We start from the raw sequence: 16,773 nt of genomic DNA, 5'->3' as shown, positions 1-16,773 counted from the left end.
TAATAGATAATGATATATGTATAGTTACCTATTCTCTTTATATAATTTTTCTCCTTTCTCCTTCCCCCTCCACCACCCATTGTCCTCTATGTCTCCCTTTCCCCACTAAATAATTCTAGTCAGGATGAGAAAGGAGCTAAGGAAACTGAGATACACTGAAATTTAAAAACTTGTCCAAAGTCTTATAGGTAGTAAGTAAGGGAGCCAAGATTCAAACCAGACAGACTGCTTTCAAATTCTGTGCTCATAATCACTATGCTATGCAGTCTCTCATAGTGTGTGTGTGTAATGATCACATATTAAGAACATCAAAATAGGTAGAAGTCCTTATATTCACCAGTATGGTTACATAGTCATTGCTGGACTGATTTTTCCTTCCATGGTATCTACACAGTTAATCACATGATATGAACACTGTTAACAGTTAAATATCAACTGTTCTAGGCAATGAACAAAAGCCTGATACATACACACACAAGGACACAAAGGAAAACATGTTTGTGTTTTTTTTAAAGAAAGTACTAGATGATTCACACATAAATATCAGAATTCAAGGGAAATATTTGTAGGTAGCTCCATAATATGTAATGTCATGCCCCAGTACGTGATCTACAAATCAGTTCCTTGGAGATGTTTAGTGCAATGATGAACCCATCACCGTCTACTGTGTTTACTTAGAAAAGGAAAAAGAAAAAAAAAAATTAATCCGAGTTACACTGAGAGATTTTTATTAACTTAAACTGACATTATTAATTTTGTCTGCCAAGTCCTTAGTGAATATACCTTTTATTTGATATAAACCTACAGGTTCTTATCAATACCACAGGATCATGAAAACATACAGTAATCAGTGTTTTGTAATGGTTAAAACAATGTTCAAATAACAAGTTACTTCACTGAAATACTTAAAAAGAATATTTTGGGGAGTGTTTGAAGGCTCTGTTTATAAATAGTAATTGATATATTTAGATAGGTATTTGGTTCTGAAGATAAACACTTCTTATATAAAACATTGTTTTAATACATTGCTCTACTAATGAGGCTAAATTACATATATTTCTAGAGCTAAAGAATAAAGCTTTATCTTCATATTTATTTTATTCATAGGACTCTTATCAATGAAGAATGTTGTATCTAACAATAAACTGGCATACTGCAAGTGACATTCCATAGAAGTAAAAAAGAAGGTTGCAACAAAAAAAAGAGATCACTGCGTTACACATTCTTTACACAAAGAGCCCACTCTGAACAGAGAATTAAATGCAGAGCAAATGCTTTTAAAAGTTTTTGTGCCGAGCTGGCAATTACAATCTCCACACAATCAAGAGAAAAGGAACAATAATAATACAGAACACAGTATTTTTAACGATTATATCACATTTAAAACCTTCAGCCATCCTCTGGGTTCTCGGATCAGATTGGCAACTGAAATTTCACGTCCACTTGGGCTTGCTTGGCTAAGGTCACTATTTCAGAGAGCTTTACAACCTGAAAGGAAAATACAAAGCATCTTTTATCTCTTCACGAAACCATAAAATGAGAACCACTGATGAATGTGAAATTAATGCACATTAAGTCTTTTTCATTTAAAACATCTGGGCTATTCTGACATTGTTATAAATCACTTCACACTCTTACAAGCATTTGCCACTCTTGAAGGATAGTCAAATCTGACACTATTCACAACTCATGCCTCAGTTCAATACTTACTGATTTTATATATATTCTGATTAAAGATGTATATATATTTTATACATATTCCAATTGAATATATATGTGTGATATATGTATAGAAATTTTTTTTATTGCTTAAATTTTTTTCTCTTTTAAAGATAGAAACTGTAATTGTCTTAGCTGGATGCCACACAGTGCAAAGCACATCTCAATAAAAATCTGTTTAAATAATATGTACACACCTTAACTTGCAATATTGGGATAGCAGCTTGGGTTTAGGGAGTTAGTTAGTATTTTACTTTTCATCAAGCTGAATTGCAATGTTGTCTCCATAATCTAAGACTAACCAGCTGGTACCATACAAAACATTACACAAAATAAACATGTCAAAAAACAAACAACAAATTCAGCTTCTCTCCTGCCCAAGAGAGTAGTAAAGAGAAGGTTTTGAAGTTAGGCCCCTTGGGTTCAGATCCCATTCCAATACGTATGATGTGATCTTGATGAATAATTTATTTAGCCTCTGTTTCCGCATCTATAAAACCAGAAATTATATAACCACATTTGTAATGAGATAATACCTGTAGAGGAAGCTTAGCATTGCATGCACAAAAAGCAATAAATGGCAGCAGCTGCTACTATCATCATCATCACCATATTATCATCTATACTATTATAACCTCCATAATCTCATAGTCAGAAGAAAAACACTAGTCACAAATTAAACCATCTGCTCACTTTTATCTGTCAGGGGTCTATTTAATCAAGATTCTATTGATTCTTCTACTTTCTTTCCATGTCCACAAAGCTTTCTGGAACACCTTCTGTCTACCATTTCTTTGCTCAAAATCTTAAACTCAAGATTAAGTGTAAGTCCCTGTGTCACTAAAGTGCAATTGATTTTTATTTACCAGTGAGTACTTTCCCAAAGTATGTCCCAAAGAAGGACAAAAGACCTTTATTATTTTTACAAAATGGTAACATACTAACTTAGCAAATCTCAAAAGCCTATTGCTGATTAAACCATATAGCTCCAGGGTATTCCGTAAAATGTCCACAAACAAAGGTAGGAAAGAATCAAAGGTTCTCATTTTCAAAACACCTTTATGTCTACTATGGAGTGTGCTTCAAGATAGGTTATTAAGTAAAAAAAAGTGAGGTAAAATACATATTACCATCAAATAATGTGAGAAATGTAGACAGACAGATAAACACACACAGATACATACACACACACACACATATACACACACATTATTTGCTTATCATTTTAAAAATTGGAAGGATGAACTAAAGACCTCTTTTAAAAAGTGGTTATGTGTGGGGAAAGAAGAAACAGGGAATGAGTATAAAAGCTAGATTCTCTGAATATACCTTGTTTTATAGTTTTGACTTTAGAACCACGCAATATCTATATAAAACAAAAAATCCTTTAAAAATAAATTAATTATGGGTGCCTGGGTGGTTCAGTCAGTTAAGCATCCAACTCGACTTCAGCTCAGGTCATGAACCAGCGCTGTGGGATTGAGCCCTGGGCTGACTGAGGCTCAGTGCTGAGCGTGGTGCCTGTTTAAGACTCTCTCTCTCCTGCTCCCTCTACCCCTCCCCACCCCCACCTTCCACGTGCATATATGTGCGCACTCTCTGTCAAATAAATAAATAAATAAATAAATAAATAAATAAATAAATAAAACTTAGATTCTAAAATGAACAGGCTAATATTGCTAATAATGAGTGTTTTAGCTGCATATTAGGAGCACTGGACCCCTTACACCTATCATCCATCTTACGCACTTTGCAAATCTGTCCCTAGATTATCATAGCCTGCTTACCATTTTAGCAGCTTCATCCAAGTCATCACAAGCAAGAATTTTAAGTCCACTGTCTGTTATCAGGGCCTTAGCATCATCAACTCTTGTACCTGGAAATGATTTATGCAAATATAAAGATGTTTTAAATATTTACACAAAATCATTTAAAATGTCTGTCACAATATGAAATTTCAACATAGGAGTACTTCCATTATTTAATATAAATGCTTCTAAAACCAAAGAAAATACTGTAAAAGTCCAGAGTTACCTCATGAAATATCTTGGTTTACCATGTCAATGGTAACTCAGGAAAGTCAGAATTCAAAACAAAGCACAACGAATAAATTATGTGCCAAATTATACCAAGCAAAACTATAAATATTTTTGCCCCAATGTCAGAATTTTTTTTAAACCCACATTTAAAAAAATTCCTATTACATAACATTTTTATTTGAAAGACATAGCTATTTGAAAACTGTATTTTAAATGAACTGAACTCCTTGGAATTAGGAACTTTTAAACAATTCGAGTTCAAGGAACAACTGCAAGATATCTTTTACACTCACCTTGTAACCGTACCACAATTGGTATTTTAATTTCCAAATCCTTTACTGCCATAACAATACCCTGTGCAATAACATCACACCGCATGATTCCTCCAAAAATGTTAACCAGAATAGCCAGTACCTGTGAATAAAATGCTTTTTGTAGATTAAAACTTAAAAACCAAGGAGTAGGTATCCTTCCTTCCCAAGAAAATACTAGTGTCTGTGCCTTAGGATACAAATTAATTCCATGGTCACATTTTCAGATCAAACCATCATACTCTCCGTACTCTCATCACTAAAATTTATGCAGCCCACCACCCACCAGAACTTATTCTCCCCAAGCTGGGTAATTTCAATGCCTGGCTCATATTCTCTAGCCTCCTCCCATATGACAAAGACTTCCAGACTGCATTTACTCGTTTCCTATTAAGCATAGCCATACACCACACCAACAAGACTGCCCCAGATCATGATTTAAGATAATGTCACATGCAAGATCTCCAATTTAGTGTTCACTACCTGACTATCATTCGTTCTTCATTTATCCCCATCAACTCAACCAATTTCTCACACAAAGCAGAACCTCAAAATCACTCAACTTCTCCTGAATACCCACTCCTGGCTACACTTCACATCCAAACCTCAAGGCCCGTTTGGATCAGCATTCTTTCATCATCCCTGATAAGTCTGAATCACTGTTCTTTGATCATTTCCTCCCCCCAAATCTTTTTTATTTCTTAAAGAGTCTTAGTTCAGGAATACCTGGGTGGCTCAGTTGATTGAGTGCCAGACTCTTGGTTTCAGCTGAGGTCACGATCTCACAGTTCATGAGTTCAAGCCCCCCATCGGGCTCGCTGCTGTCAGCATGGAGCCTGCTTCAGATCCCGTGTCCCCTCTCTCTCTACCCCTCTCCCACCCATGCTCTCTCTCTCTCTCTCTCTCTCTCTCTCTCTCAAAACATTAGAAAAAAAAAAAAAAAAGTCTTCATTCACCTATACCAGAGCTTCCCACTAGTGAGCTACAAGTGATACAAATGGGTTACAGACATACCAAGATATTGTTCCCCTCTACCCTTTGGGCAGCTAGGAAGGTTCTGGGACAGCTACTGCCTCTGGGCCAGTGGTCTCCGACTATAAGCAACCTTCTCTATTTATCGCCTATACCCCTTTGAAATATCATCTTCTGTGAATGACAGGACATTAAAAAGGTTGAAAAACACTGAACAATGCTATCCATTCCTTATCTTTACCACTCTTATTTCTAGACCTTTAAGAAATGAAGAAACAGACTAGAATTCATAATGACCTTGGCACCCTCTTATCTCCCTCCCTCCCACCTCATCCTGCATAGCTTCAATGCATACCACAAGCATCATCTAACACTCTGGACTTAAAGTTATTAGATCTCTATCATGTCACTTTTACCTCCAGTCCATTTCAACTAATTACCACCAAAGCCAAATCCTTGACTTGACCAGAATGAATGTTTCTAGAATATCAGCTATGTAAATCACACTCTGCTTAACCTCCTCTCCTTGTGCCTATTATCTCTAACTCCATCAAAACCCAGTCTTTTCCTCTTAAAGGCCTCTACTCCCTGAACCTTGTTCTAATTCCCAGACTCTCAGCAGATCTGACTTTCTTCACTACCGAGCCCAGAACCTGTGGCTGAGCAGTACAATGATACTGTTAGCTGTATGCTTAATTCCTCCATACCCTACCTCTGTCAAGACCAATATGCCTCTGCCATCCCTTCAAAGAGTGCACCATTGGATGATTTCAACCAATCAGTTTACTCATTCCAACTTCAAGGAAAAGCAAAAAATGAGAACAACAACAACAACCCTGATACACTAGCATAACCTGAAGGGCGGCACAATCATGACTCTTCATCAGCAACCCTTTCTCTAGTGGTCTGTCTCATACATCTCACTTCCCTCATAAGTCTCCTATCCCACTTCAAGGACTCTAATTTTTAAAAAAAAAAATTTTTTTTCAACGTTTATTTATTCTTGGGACAGAGAGAGACAGAGCATGAACGGGGGAGGGGCAGAGAGAGAGGGAGACACAGAATCGGAAGCAGGCTCCAGGCTCTGAGCCATCAGCCCAGAGCCTGACGCGGGGCTCGAACTCCCAGACCGCGAGATCGTGACCTGGCTGAAGTCGGACGCTTAACCGACTGCGCCACCCAGGCGCCCCTAGGACTCTAATTTTTAACATGTGATCTTCCTTTCTCCAATGACACCTCAAGGAGAGAGTTAAAAACTAATCTCATCCCCTAATTACTGTGTTGTATCTCCCCAGGCCTTCACTCTGTTGACTATACTCACTCTCTTCTTCATCCTCAAATCTCTTCTCTCCAGCTAGAAACAGCTCATCTTCCTGGTCTTCTAAACAAACAAGCAAATAAACACACACTAAATAGCTCTCCTCGACCCCACCTCCATTCAACTGCTAACACTATGTTCTTCTGTGCCTTCAGAAAAAGTACCCTGAAAACGTAATCTCACCTGGATGTCTCCATTCCCTCAATTCCTGATCACAGTTCAACCCATTACAACCTGGTCTCTGCCCCCTTCTCCCCTACTGTTCTTGCTAGGGTTCCCAATCATCAGTTCAATCCTTACTCTGCCTGATCACTCCTACAGATGGACACTACTGCCCATCCCTTACTTCTCAAAACCCTCCACCTTGCCCTTGGATGTCACCGCTTTCTCCTGATCAGCAACTATCTGTTGGTTTCTTTTTTTCTCTTTTATTGGGTCTTCCTTCTCTATTCAATCCTTCATGCGGGAGGGTGGGGAGGGGAGGAGAAGGGGAGAAGGTTCCACTCTTGGTTTCCTCATCTCACTCACATGGGTCATGTTACCAACTCCTAACACTTCAACTTTTCTCACAGTGCTGAGGACTGTCAAATATACATCCAACCATTATAGGAAGTATAGTATCCTTACCACTGCCTGCTAGATACAGTCACCACAACCCAAACTTAACACATTCATTCAGAAACACCTATTTCTCTACTTTGCCTCTGACAGCACAAAAGGTATCACCACCCAATGATTCCCTCCAACCAAGAGTCTTAAAGTTAACCTAACCAACCCTTCTCCATGGCCTCCCAACACAAAAAGGGGGAAAAATGAATTTAATGATTCTATTTCAGAAATGCCTCTAAATCAGGTTTCTTTGCTTTATTCTTACTGACACTGCCTTTGTCCAGGACTTCTTAATATTTTTGAACAAGTAGGTATAACAACCAAATTGATCTCTCCTGACAGTGCCTCTCTTCTCTCCATTTCACCCTATAGTAGCAGAGTTACTTTCTTTTAAACATATATTAATATTACATGTTTAATATAATTATTATATATTATATAACTATAACATATAATATATAATAATTATATAATTATAATTAAATGTATATTAAGTCATATATACAATTAATAAATAAAGAGGAAGGGGATGGAGATATATACATACACGCACACACACACATATATATATATGATATATATATGATATATATGGACTAGGGTAAGGGGGTTAAAATCCAAATTCCCTAACTACAGATAACAGAGATCTTTACAGTGTGGTCTCAATTGCCAACATTAATCATTCATTCCAATAATGCTATATTCTTATGCATAAGCATCTTCCCATTCCATAAACACAGTGGTCTTCTTTGGACTCTACATACCTTTGTATTTTCTTCCTCTTGCCTAACTCATTCAATTTCTCAAGACAGCTCAAGGAATCATTCATTCAGTGAAGGCCACCCTGATTCTCCCAGTTACCGGCTCAGTCTTCTGTTCTTCCACAGCACTACACTCACTTTATCACCCCAGTCAGACTATAAATGCCTTGAGCAAAGTAACCATGTATTCCCAAATGCCAAGTACAGTGTCCAACACAAAGAGACATGGTAAGTATACAGCTACTTCAATGCTATCTACATTGTCTCCCTAGGTTCCTGGCCTGTTTCCAACTCCAATGCCCTTCCTGTCAGCCCACAACACTGGAAGTCTTCATATGCTTTATTCTTGTCCCTAGGCCCTAAAAGCCATACCTAGAAAAGTAATTAGAATTTTAGTTCACGTTAGTAAGTATTCAACAGTTAAATAATTAGGTAATACTCTGCTTTTTAGAGTTTATGCCAAAAGAAGCTAAAGAAATATAGTTCTAATAAGATTTGTTTACTTTTTTGAACAGTTATTAAACAAGGGAAATACAGCACTTTTATTTCTCATTTTAGTTCAATGCTTTTTGTAAAACTAAATATGGCAAATAATTCTCAATTATTCTCAAAACTAAATATGGCAAATAGGCTCAAAGAATGGTAAATTAAATGGTAAAAACAATTCTAGAGTCTAACATCACAAGTAAAATGTACATTGTCAGCATCATCAATAATAAATATTTATCAATGACCTCTGTGTACTAAGCATTATTCCAGCCACTGGAAAAGGAAAGAGTAAGAAATTATCCTTACCAATGAGGAATTCTCAGTTCTAAATTCAGTAAAACTAGTTCTAAGGTAGCCACTATCTTATTTTTCTATTAAGTCTTACAAAACCCACATTGGTCACATAGTAGATATACTTCTTTAAAAAATGATCGATAATATGTCTATCTTTTGGATCATGTTTCACATCTCTTGTGTTCTGATAATCATTTATAAAATCAGAGTTCTAACTTATGGCATATCTACATACGACAGATTTATGCAAACATTAAAATGAGTGTTTTACAAGCACACCATAGTAAATGGAAAAAGTGGCTCAAAATATGTTAGCCAAAAAATTCAAAATATGTATTTTGAAAGATATATATGAATGAGTGAACTTGATGGCATGTGAATTATATCTTAATAAAGTTTTTTCTATAAAAATATATATGCAAATAAAGTTGTTTCTATAAAAATATATATGCAAACAGGAAGAGAGAGAAAGGAAAATAGGAAGTGTGTGTATGAGAAATTTTGTGTGTGTGTGTGTGTGTGTGTGTGTGTGCACGTGCGCATGCGTGTGAAATATACAAGAATTAACAAGTCAAGAAAAAATGATCAAGTCAATAGTAACAAAAATTACCTGTGAATAGAATTTAAAATAATTTTAATTTTCTTGTTTGTAGCTTTGTAGATTTTTGAGATTTCTGGGCTTTTATGGTCAACTAGCATCTCCAGAATTTTTCCACAGGAATGGCTTCTACACCAGATCACTACCATTTATAGTATTACCTAATACCATCTAATATATCTTCATCTTGTTTTCTAAATTAGAGTGGGAATCTTTATCTTTTTTTTCTAGTTAACTTTTATTGCATTGATTTCAGGAGCTTTTTATAAACTAGTGATGTCTTTTTGAATTATAACGGTATACTCTTGTAATGACCACATCTACTAATTAATCAAGTTACTTCTCGTCATTCGAATTTTACCTTTTTATCTGAAGTGATGAGCTTAAATGCTTCTGTTACTTGATGGACTGTAGCACCACCACCAACATCAAGAAAGTTCGCTGGAGTCCCTCCATGAAGTTTTATTATATCCATTGTGGCCATAGCCAAACCAGCACCATTTACTATCAAGAGGGGAAAATGATTTGTATAAGCAACAGACCCAGAGAAAACAAACTAAGCTCAGCCAATCCAACTTTAACATAAAAACACACAGTACCTAGACAGCCTATATTTCCATCAAGGCCAATGTAGTTCAGATCTGCCTTAGCTGCATCTTTGTCCCTTTCGTCTTCCTGGGTCCAGTCCTGTAAGTCAAAGATTTTCTTCTGACGATAAGCTGAATTAGAATCAAAATTAATCTTTGCATCCATGCACAGCACTGTGAAAGGAAGAAAAAGAAAGTGATCTTAATTTCAAGACAGACACAATAAACTAACCAATAATAGTTCTTAGTTTAGAGGAAAATTAGGTTTTGTTATTTATTGAAAGTATTTCAATTTATGTTCACAATGCATTCAAACTGTTTATTAAAAAAGAATATTTGGGAATTAAAACTGCCCCATCAAAGTTAGTAGTTCCACACCCACCCTAGGCAGATGATAACAGATAAAAGAGAAAAAAAAGTCCACTTCAAAAACACTTAAAATTTGTTTTAAAATTGCCAAAAATTAACCATCCATGCACCTGGCTAACGCCGTCACTTGCACCCTGGACCCCACTCCCTCTCACTTACTCAGACACATTGTTCTGGCAATTCTACCTTTCCTGCATTATAAAGTGCCCCCCCCCCCTTTACCTACTGGCTAAATCCCAACAACTTGCAAAAATGCTGTTATTTTTCCCACCTTAAAAAAGAAAGAAAAATATATTTTGCAACCTCTTCCCCCTTACCCTTCACTTCATGTACAGCAAAAGTCCTTGAACAAATTGTCTGTTTAAACCAAGGGTCAGCAAAAAAACAATATGGCCCATGGCCCAGATATGGCCTATGCCTATTTGGTATTGCCTGTAAGCAAAGAATGGGTTTCACATTTTTACATATTTTTAATGGGTTGTGAAGAACAAAGAAGGGAAAAGAAAGAAGGAGAAGAACAAAAATATGAAGAAAAGCACCATTCGTGGCCTACAAAACCTAAAATATTTACATCTGCCAGCCCCTTTGCCTAAACTCATTGTACAAATTTTTCTCCTGCAATCCTCCCTTAAACCCATTCTAATCAGGTTTTACTTCCAGCACTCTACCAAAATGACTCATATGAAGGTCAATTCTCCCAACTTCACCTTTCAGTGCTTTATCCCTTCCTCACCCCAATATAACTGCAACATTCTCCTTGCTGTACTTGATAAAAGGCTGAAAGAAGTGATCGGTTTCAGCCCAGAGGCCTGCCCAACATGAGACAAAGTTTCAAGTCCTGCTAAGTTAACTACAAATAACAATAAAAATCAACATTCTTCCAGAGGAAAATAAAAGAATTTCGTCTCTACACCATATTTTACAAAATGTCCAGTATGCAACTAAAAATTACTGTATCCATGAAAGAAAAATAGGACAATGTGACCAATGGTAAAGAGAAAAAGGAGACAAGAAAAACCAAACCCAACACGATCCAGATTTAAAATCAGAGGACTGTGAAAGTTATTTTAAATATGCTGAAGGATTTAAAAAAAAAAAGAGGTTAGAGTGGGAGAGAGCCAAAGCATAAGAGACTGTTAAAAACTGAGAACAAACTGAGGGTTGATGGGGGGTGGGAGGGAGGAGAGGGTGGGTGATGGGTATTGAGGAGGGCACCTTTTGGGATGAGCACTGGGTGCTGTATGGAAACCAATTTGACAATAAATTTCATATATTAATAAATAAATAAGTAAATAAATAAATATGCTTAAGGATTTAAAGAAAAATATGGCCATAATAAAGGACTAGATAGGTACCTCAGTAGCAAATAAAACTATAAAAAAAAAAATCTAAAACTAAAAAGCACAACACCTAAAATGATAAATTCACTGGGTGGGCTTAACAACATATTTATTAGAGATGGGTCAATGGACTTTAAGATAGATAAACAGAAGTTATCCAATCGGGGGAGGGGGGGGGGGAAGTGACCTGTTAAACAGTATCATGTTATCTAACATGTAATACTGAAGTAGAAAGAAGAATGGGGCAGGAGAAAGTATTTGAAAGGACAAAAAAAGACATATCAACCTAGATTTCTATGTCCAGTTTGTAGTAATTTGTTACAGCAACCACTGGGAACTAACACAGCTGCCAAAGGACATCAACAGAAACTTTGCAGTCTACTGAGGAAAATGTATGTCCGATAAACATGAAAAATTCTCAACATCACAAATAATCAAAGAATTGAAAAATAAGATACCATGTCCTGATTAGCAGTTTGACAGAGTTTAAAACCAAGATAACAGCCACTTCTGGCACAAGTAGGCATTGAAATGGACACTCTGTAAGTTAGAACAACTTTTCCAGACAACAATCTGGCAAAATACATCTCAAAATGTTATTATCCTGGCCCAATAATCAAACATGTTAAAATATCATTACTCTTCAATCCCAAAATTCTACTTCTAAGAATCTATGCAAAAGCTAATCAAGGCTGCAAAGACAAATAATATACAAATAATATACAAGCCTTTAAAAACTGAAAAATATTTAACATCAAAAATTTTATCATGTAGTCTTAAGTTTAAAAAGGGAAAGATATAAACTGAATAGACAATATGATCCCAATTACAGAACAGGCTGAAATGAACTAAAATATTAAAAAGGATGTTTGTGGCGGGGTGGGGGGGGATCTGGGTGGCTCAGTCAGCTAAGTATCCAAGTCTTGACCCCGGCTCAGGCCATAAATTTCACGGTTCGTGAGATCAAGCCCTATGTCAGGCTCTGTGCTGACAGTGTGGAGCCTACTTGGGATTTTCTCTCCCTCTCTCTCTGTCCCTCCCTGCTTTCTCTACCTCTCACTCCCAAAATAAATAATAAATAAACTTTAAGGAAAAAAAAAAAAAAACGATGGTAGGTAATGAGGTTATAGGAAGTTTTTCCAACCTACCTATGTTTCTTGGTACTTTGCAAATTTTCTGTAAATACAATGCCCTTAATCAGAAAAGGAAAAAAAAAAAAAAAAAAACTCCTTCAAAATATATAGAAATGCATACAAAGAAAAGATAAACTAAAATACAAAGGGAACAAAATTAGTTTTTAAGAGAACAAAGACATTCCCTCACCAACAGAATATGGCTGTAGAATTTCACAGCTGAAAGTAATTCAGGAGTCTTGCTTTCAATGTTATTATTACAGAAGCAAAACAAAACAAAAAAACTTTTATACAAATAATTCTCCTTCACTGAACATTTCATTTTGAAAATGTGCATCAGCCTTTACTCTTTATAAAAAAATTTTTTAGTTTTATAAATGACCTCTATGATCACAAGAGAATTTACTCATTCTTCTTTACACAATCATATAAATGACCAACTAAAAATCCATTTCTATAATAAAGAATGTACCTAATTAAAAGTATACAAGTAAAAGATGATCTACAAATGCTTAGGAGATTAAAATATCCAAAGTGACTTGAAACAAAATCAAGTAATACAGTTAATATAAAGTATCAAGAAAAATTTAGGCTACAATAATGCAACTTATATTTTTAAAATGGCTATACATGGAAGGTGTGATCATTCAGAATCTGATTTTCCTTTATTTTTTTTTTTAATTTTTTTTTTCAACGTTTATTTATTTTTGGGACAGAGAGAGACAGAGCATGAACGGGGGAGGGGCAGAGAGAGAGGGAGACACAGAATCGGAAACAGGCTCCAGGCTCTGAGCCATCAGCCCAGAGCCTGACGCGAGGCTCGAACTCACAGACCGCAAGATCGTGACCTGGCTGAAGTCGGACGCTTAACCGACTGCGCCACCCAGACGCCCCTGATTTTCCTTTAAATACATGCAAAAGAAAAGGTGTCAGAGTGACAAGCTAATCTTACTTCTCTGTTGGATAGAAATATTAAAAGGAAGCAAGTACCGGACTCTACCCTTTGTATAATAAAGACCCATGACAACTCTAAAGTCTGGAACTTGTGGGAGACTAAGAGGGCTAGTTCCTCAAAACTACTGCCATTTACTCACTACCACACTAATTACTCTCATCAGCACTGCCCAAAAGAACTTCCTGCAATGATGGCAATATTCGGTATGTGTGCTATCTGATAAGGTAACTACATGTGGCTACTGAGCAGTTGCAATGTGACTAGTTCGACTGAGGAATATTCTAATAAATTTTAATTGCCACGTGTGGCTGGTAGCCCCCATACTGGACAGTGCAGCTTTAACCTCCCTGTGTGTACATAAATATACATTTTAAGTGTTTGTTTTAATAGGTATTTATCCTTCATATTTGTTCACATTCAATTTATTATAAAATAAGTTTCTACATAGGAAAGAGTTCACTTCCTTATGAGTTCAACTTCCTTACTGAAGCATATAATTGGTGGATAAATACAGAATCAGTGTTTGATAAAAAGGAAAAGATCCCTTACCGGCTCCATCCGAATCCTCTACCATTGGATTTATTTCTACCATAGTTGCATCATATTTCAGGAAAAGGTTGTAAAGCTTGATCATATTTTCTGCTGCAGAGTCCACAATATTAGGTGGAAATCCCATCTTCTGTGCAAGCTGAAATCAATTTGTCTCTTTATTATATGTATGTTGCGTATGTCCAATCAACATTAAGTTACTGTAAATGAAAACCTTCTAGCTTATCACTGAAATAATAAGTATGAATTGTTTGTAGTCAAACATGAATGACTGGAATAGCAGCCACTACTACTAAATGGTTCAATAAAACTTTTTATTCAAAATTCCCACAAGACAAGTAGTATGGCCATTTTACAAATGAGAAAGATTCAGAGAAGTTAAGTCCTGACTAGACTCCAGTTCCAGTGTTTATTCCATTGCCTTCATATTGCCTCTAAGCCTTATGGCAAACCTAAACTGAAAGAGGCTTATATTTTATTAAAAGACATATAAAAGGTGGACTGACAATCCCAATGGTCCAAATGACGGCAAAAGTATTAAATCACTTGATTTTACCTTTTAAGTAATTTATGAACAGTGTCTACCAAGCAATTAGGACACTTTCAGTCAAACCAGTATAACTGCATTCATTCAGAAATCTACTGAGTATCTAATATAAGACAGGCCCAAAAGATACAGTTACTTAAGCTTCTATTCTAATAGAGGGGTGTATAGTCTTGAGCAGAGATTCCTAACTAGATATATACCTGAAGAGCTTTTTAAAAAATACACATACCAAAGTTCCAAACTAGAAGTTCTGGTTTACAAGTCCTACAGTGGACCAAGCCTTTCATAATTTTTGAAGTTCCATAAGCAATTCTGAACCACTGATATAGAAGCTACATGTCTATATATTTATTCTAACTGCTGCAATTGGTCAAGAACACTATGAAGGAGGTTTTCCTCTTTTCTAACTACTATCTAAGGCTGCAATACATTTAAATTTTAATTACAGAAAATCTTAAATTCTTTAAGGGTGAATATGATTTTTGCAAAAAGTCAAATACCAGTAAGTAAAGAGGATAATCAGCCAAAAAAAAAATGGCATTTTCAATTAAGACTTATTTCATATAGAGAATAATATGAAATAAATGAGAAATAATTAAATATTATTTCATTAAGAAAGATTTTCACTAGGTTATAATCTACCATTTTAGATCTAAATATTTGAGAATTGCAACAGAATTCTGATCAACCCAGAAAGACATTAATTTGCCAAACACTGTGCTAGGTAGCATTTCTGCTCTTCACTCAAAAAGCTATAACCTGAGTAGATTATTCCTTCAAGTGTTATTCGAAATCAAGTATTCTTTCTCATCTAAATTTAACTGTCCAGTCATCATTCTCACATGAATGAATCAAGTCTCTCTCTGTCCCCTTTAAACCTTTATACCATTATCTTGCTTCAATGACTTTACCAAGGTAATTTCACTATCTCCTTTAAACTTCTGTGCTAGTCAAAAATTCTTGCTCTACTGTACTTCAATATCATAAAGCTTATTTTGACAGAGTTTCCCACTAATACACATTAATTTCATTCAAACTTTAACATTCAAACTTTTCTTTTAAGATGGGTCACTTATTTTTCATATCCAAACTAAACAATTTAATAGCAGTATTCCAACCTTACCAGTCAACTCTCACAGGCTATGGTTTTAAGCTTCACGGTTGGGTTTTTTGGGGGTTTTTTTTGGTGTTTTTTTTTTTGGAGAAGGTGGTGGACAGAAAGTGGGGAAGAAGCACACAAAAAAGGACAGTACAGAAGACTAAAGTATAGGCAAAAATTATTGTTTATGTGCAGACACTAAAAGCCCATAGCTTTCATCAGATTCTCAAAAGTATCCATCAACCACTTCCCTCCAAAAAAATATCAGATTATAGGAATATATAAGACAGTGTCCCTACCATTCCATACAATTTACAGGAAACAAAGGGGAGATTGGAACACATTAAATGCTACCATGGGTATGTAAAATCCAGGCTATGATAAACAATAAACCATAATCACCCCAGTTGCTTCAACAAACGAAAGAAGGATGAAGAGAGTGAGGGAAAGAAAACCTATAAATTAGAAAAAGACCTATGAGACAATAACCAATAGCAATGAAAGACCTTATATGGATCCCAACTCATACAAATTATAATTCTCATACAAATCTTAAATTCTTTAAGGGTGAATATGATTTTTGCAAAAAGTCGAATACCAGTAAGTAGAGGATAATTAGCCTGAGAAATTATATACAAATTATAAAAGAAAAAAAAATGAAAAACTTAAGACAAGGGAATTTGAATGAATGGGTAGGTAATGATTATAAAGAATTATTAATTTTACTAGGTATGACAATGGTATAGGGGCTAATTAAAATAATCCTTGCCTTTTAAAGTATTAAAATAAGCAAAATATTGTAGATACTTCTAAAAAATTTTTTTAACATTTCTTTATTTTTGAGAGACAGAGCATGAGTGGGGGAGGGGCAGAGAGAGAGAGGGAGACACAAAATCTGAAGCAGGCTCCAGGCTCTGAACTGTCAGCACAGAGCCTGATGCGGGGCTTGAACTCACAAACTGTGAGATCATGACCTGAGCAGAAGTTGGATGCTTAACCGACTGAGACATCCAGGCACCCCTACTGTAGATACTTTAAAGGCTTCAATTTCAAACAAGATATTAACATGCATTGACACTAAAAA

The 16,773-nt window shown here is 35.7% G+C and overlaps 1 protein-coding gene across 1 annotated transcript in view; it reads right to left on the bottom strand.

Annotated features, from left to right (window-relative positions):
• Positions 1 to 705: 705 nt before the first annotated feature.
• Positions 706 to 16,773, bottom strand: part of SUCLA2 (succinate-CoA ligase ADP-forming subunit beta) — a 44,934-nt gene continuing 28,866 nt past the window's right edge. The window contains exons 6-11 of the mRNA XM_043578780.1: positions 14,044 to 14,182; positions 9,710 to 9,871; positions 9,472 to 9,614; positions 4,052 to 4,172; positions 3,507 to 3,595; positions 706 to 1,488 (exon numbers count right to left, since the gene is read on the bottom strand). Coding sequence (XP_043434715.1) covers positions 1,414 to 1,488; positions 3,507 to 3,595; positions 4,052 to 4,172; positions 9,472 to 9,614; positions 9,710 to 9,871; positions 14,044 to 14,182 — 729 coding nt within the window. The 3' untranslated portion in view covers positions 706 to 1,413. The remainder of the gene's footprint in view (positions 1,489 to 3,506; positions 3,596 to 4,051; positions 4,173 to 9,471; positions 9,615 to 9,709; positions 9,872 to 14,043; positions 14,183 to 16,773) is intronic.

This window comes from Prionailurus bengalensis, chromosome A1, assembly GCF_016509475.1.
Source record: "Prionailurus bengalensis isolate Pbe53 chromosome A1, Fcat_Pben_1.1_paternal_pri, whole genome shotgun sequence".
Taxonomy (NCBI): domain Eukaryota; kingdom Metazoa; phylum Chordata; class Mammalia; order Carnivora; family Felidae; genus Prionailurus; species Prionailurus bengalensis.
Note: the sequence above shows the minus strand (reverse complement) of the source record. Positions and strands in the feature narration are given on the sequence as shown.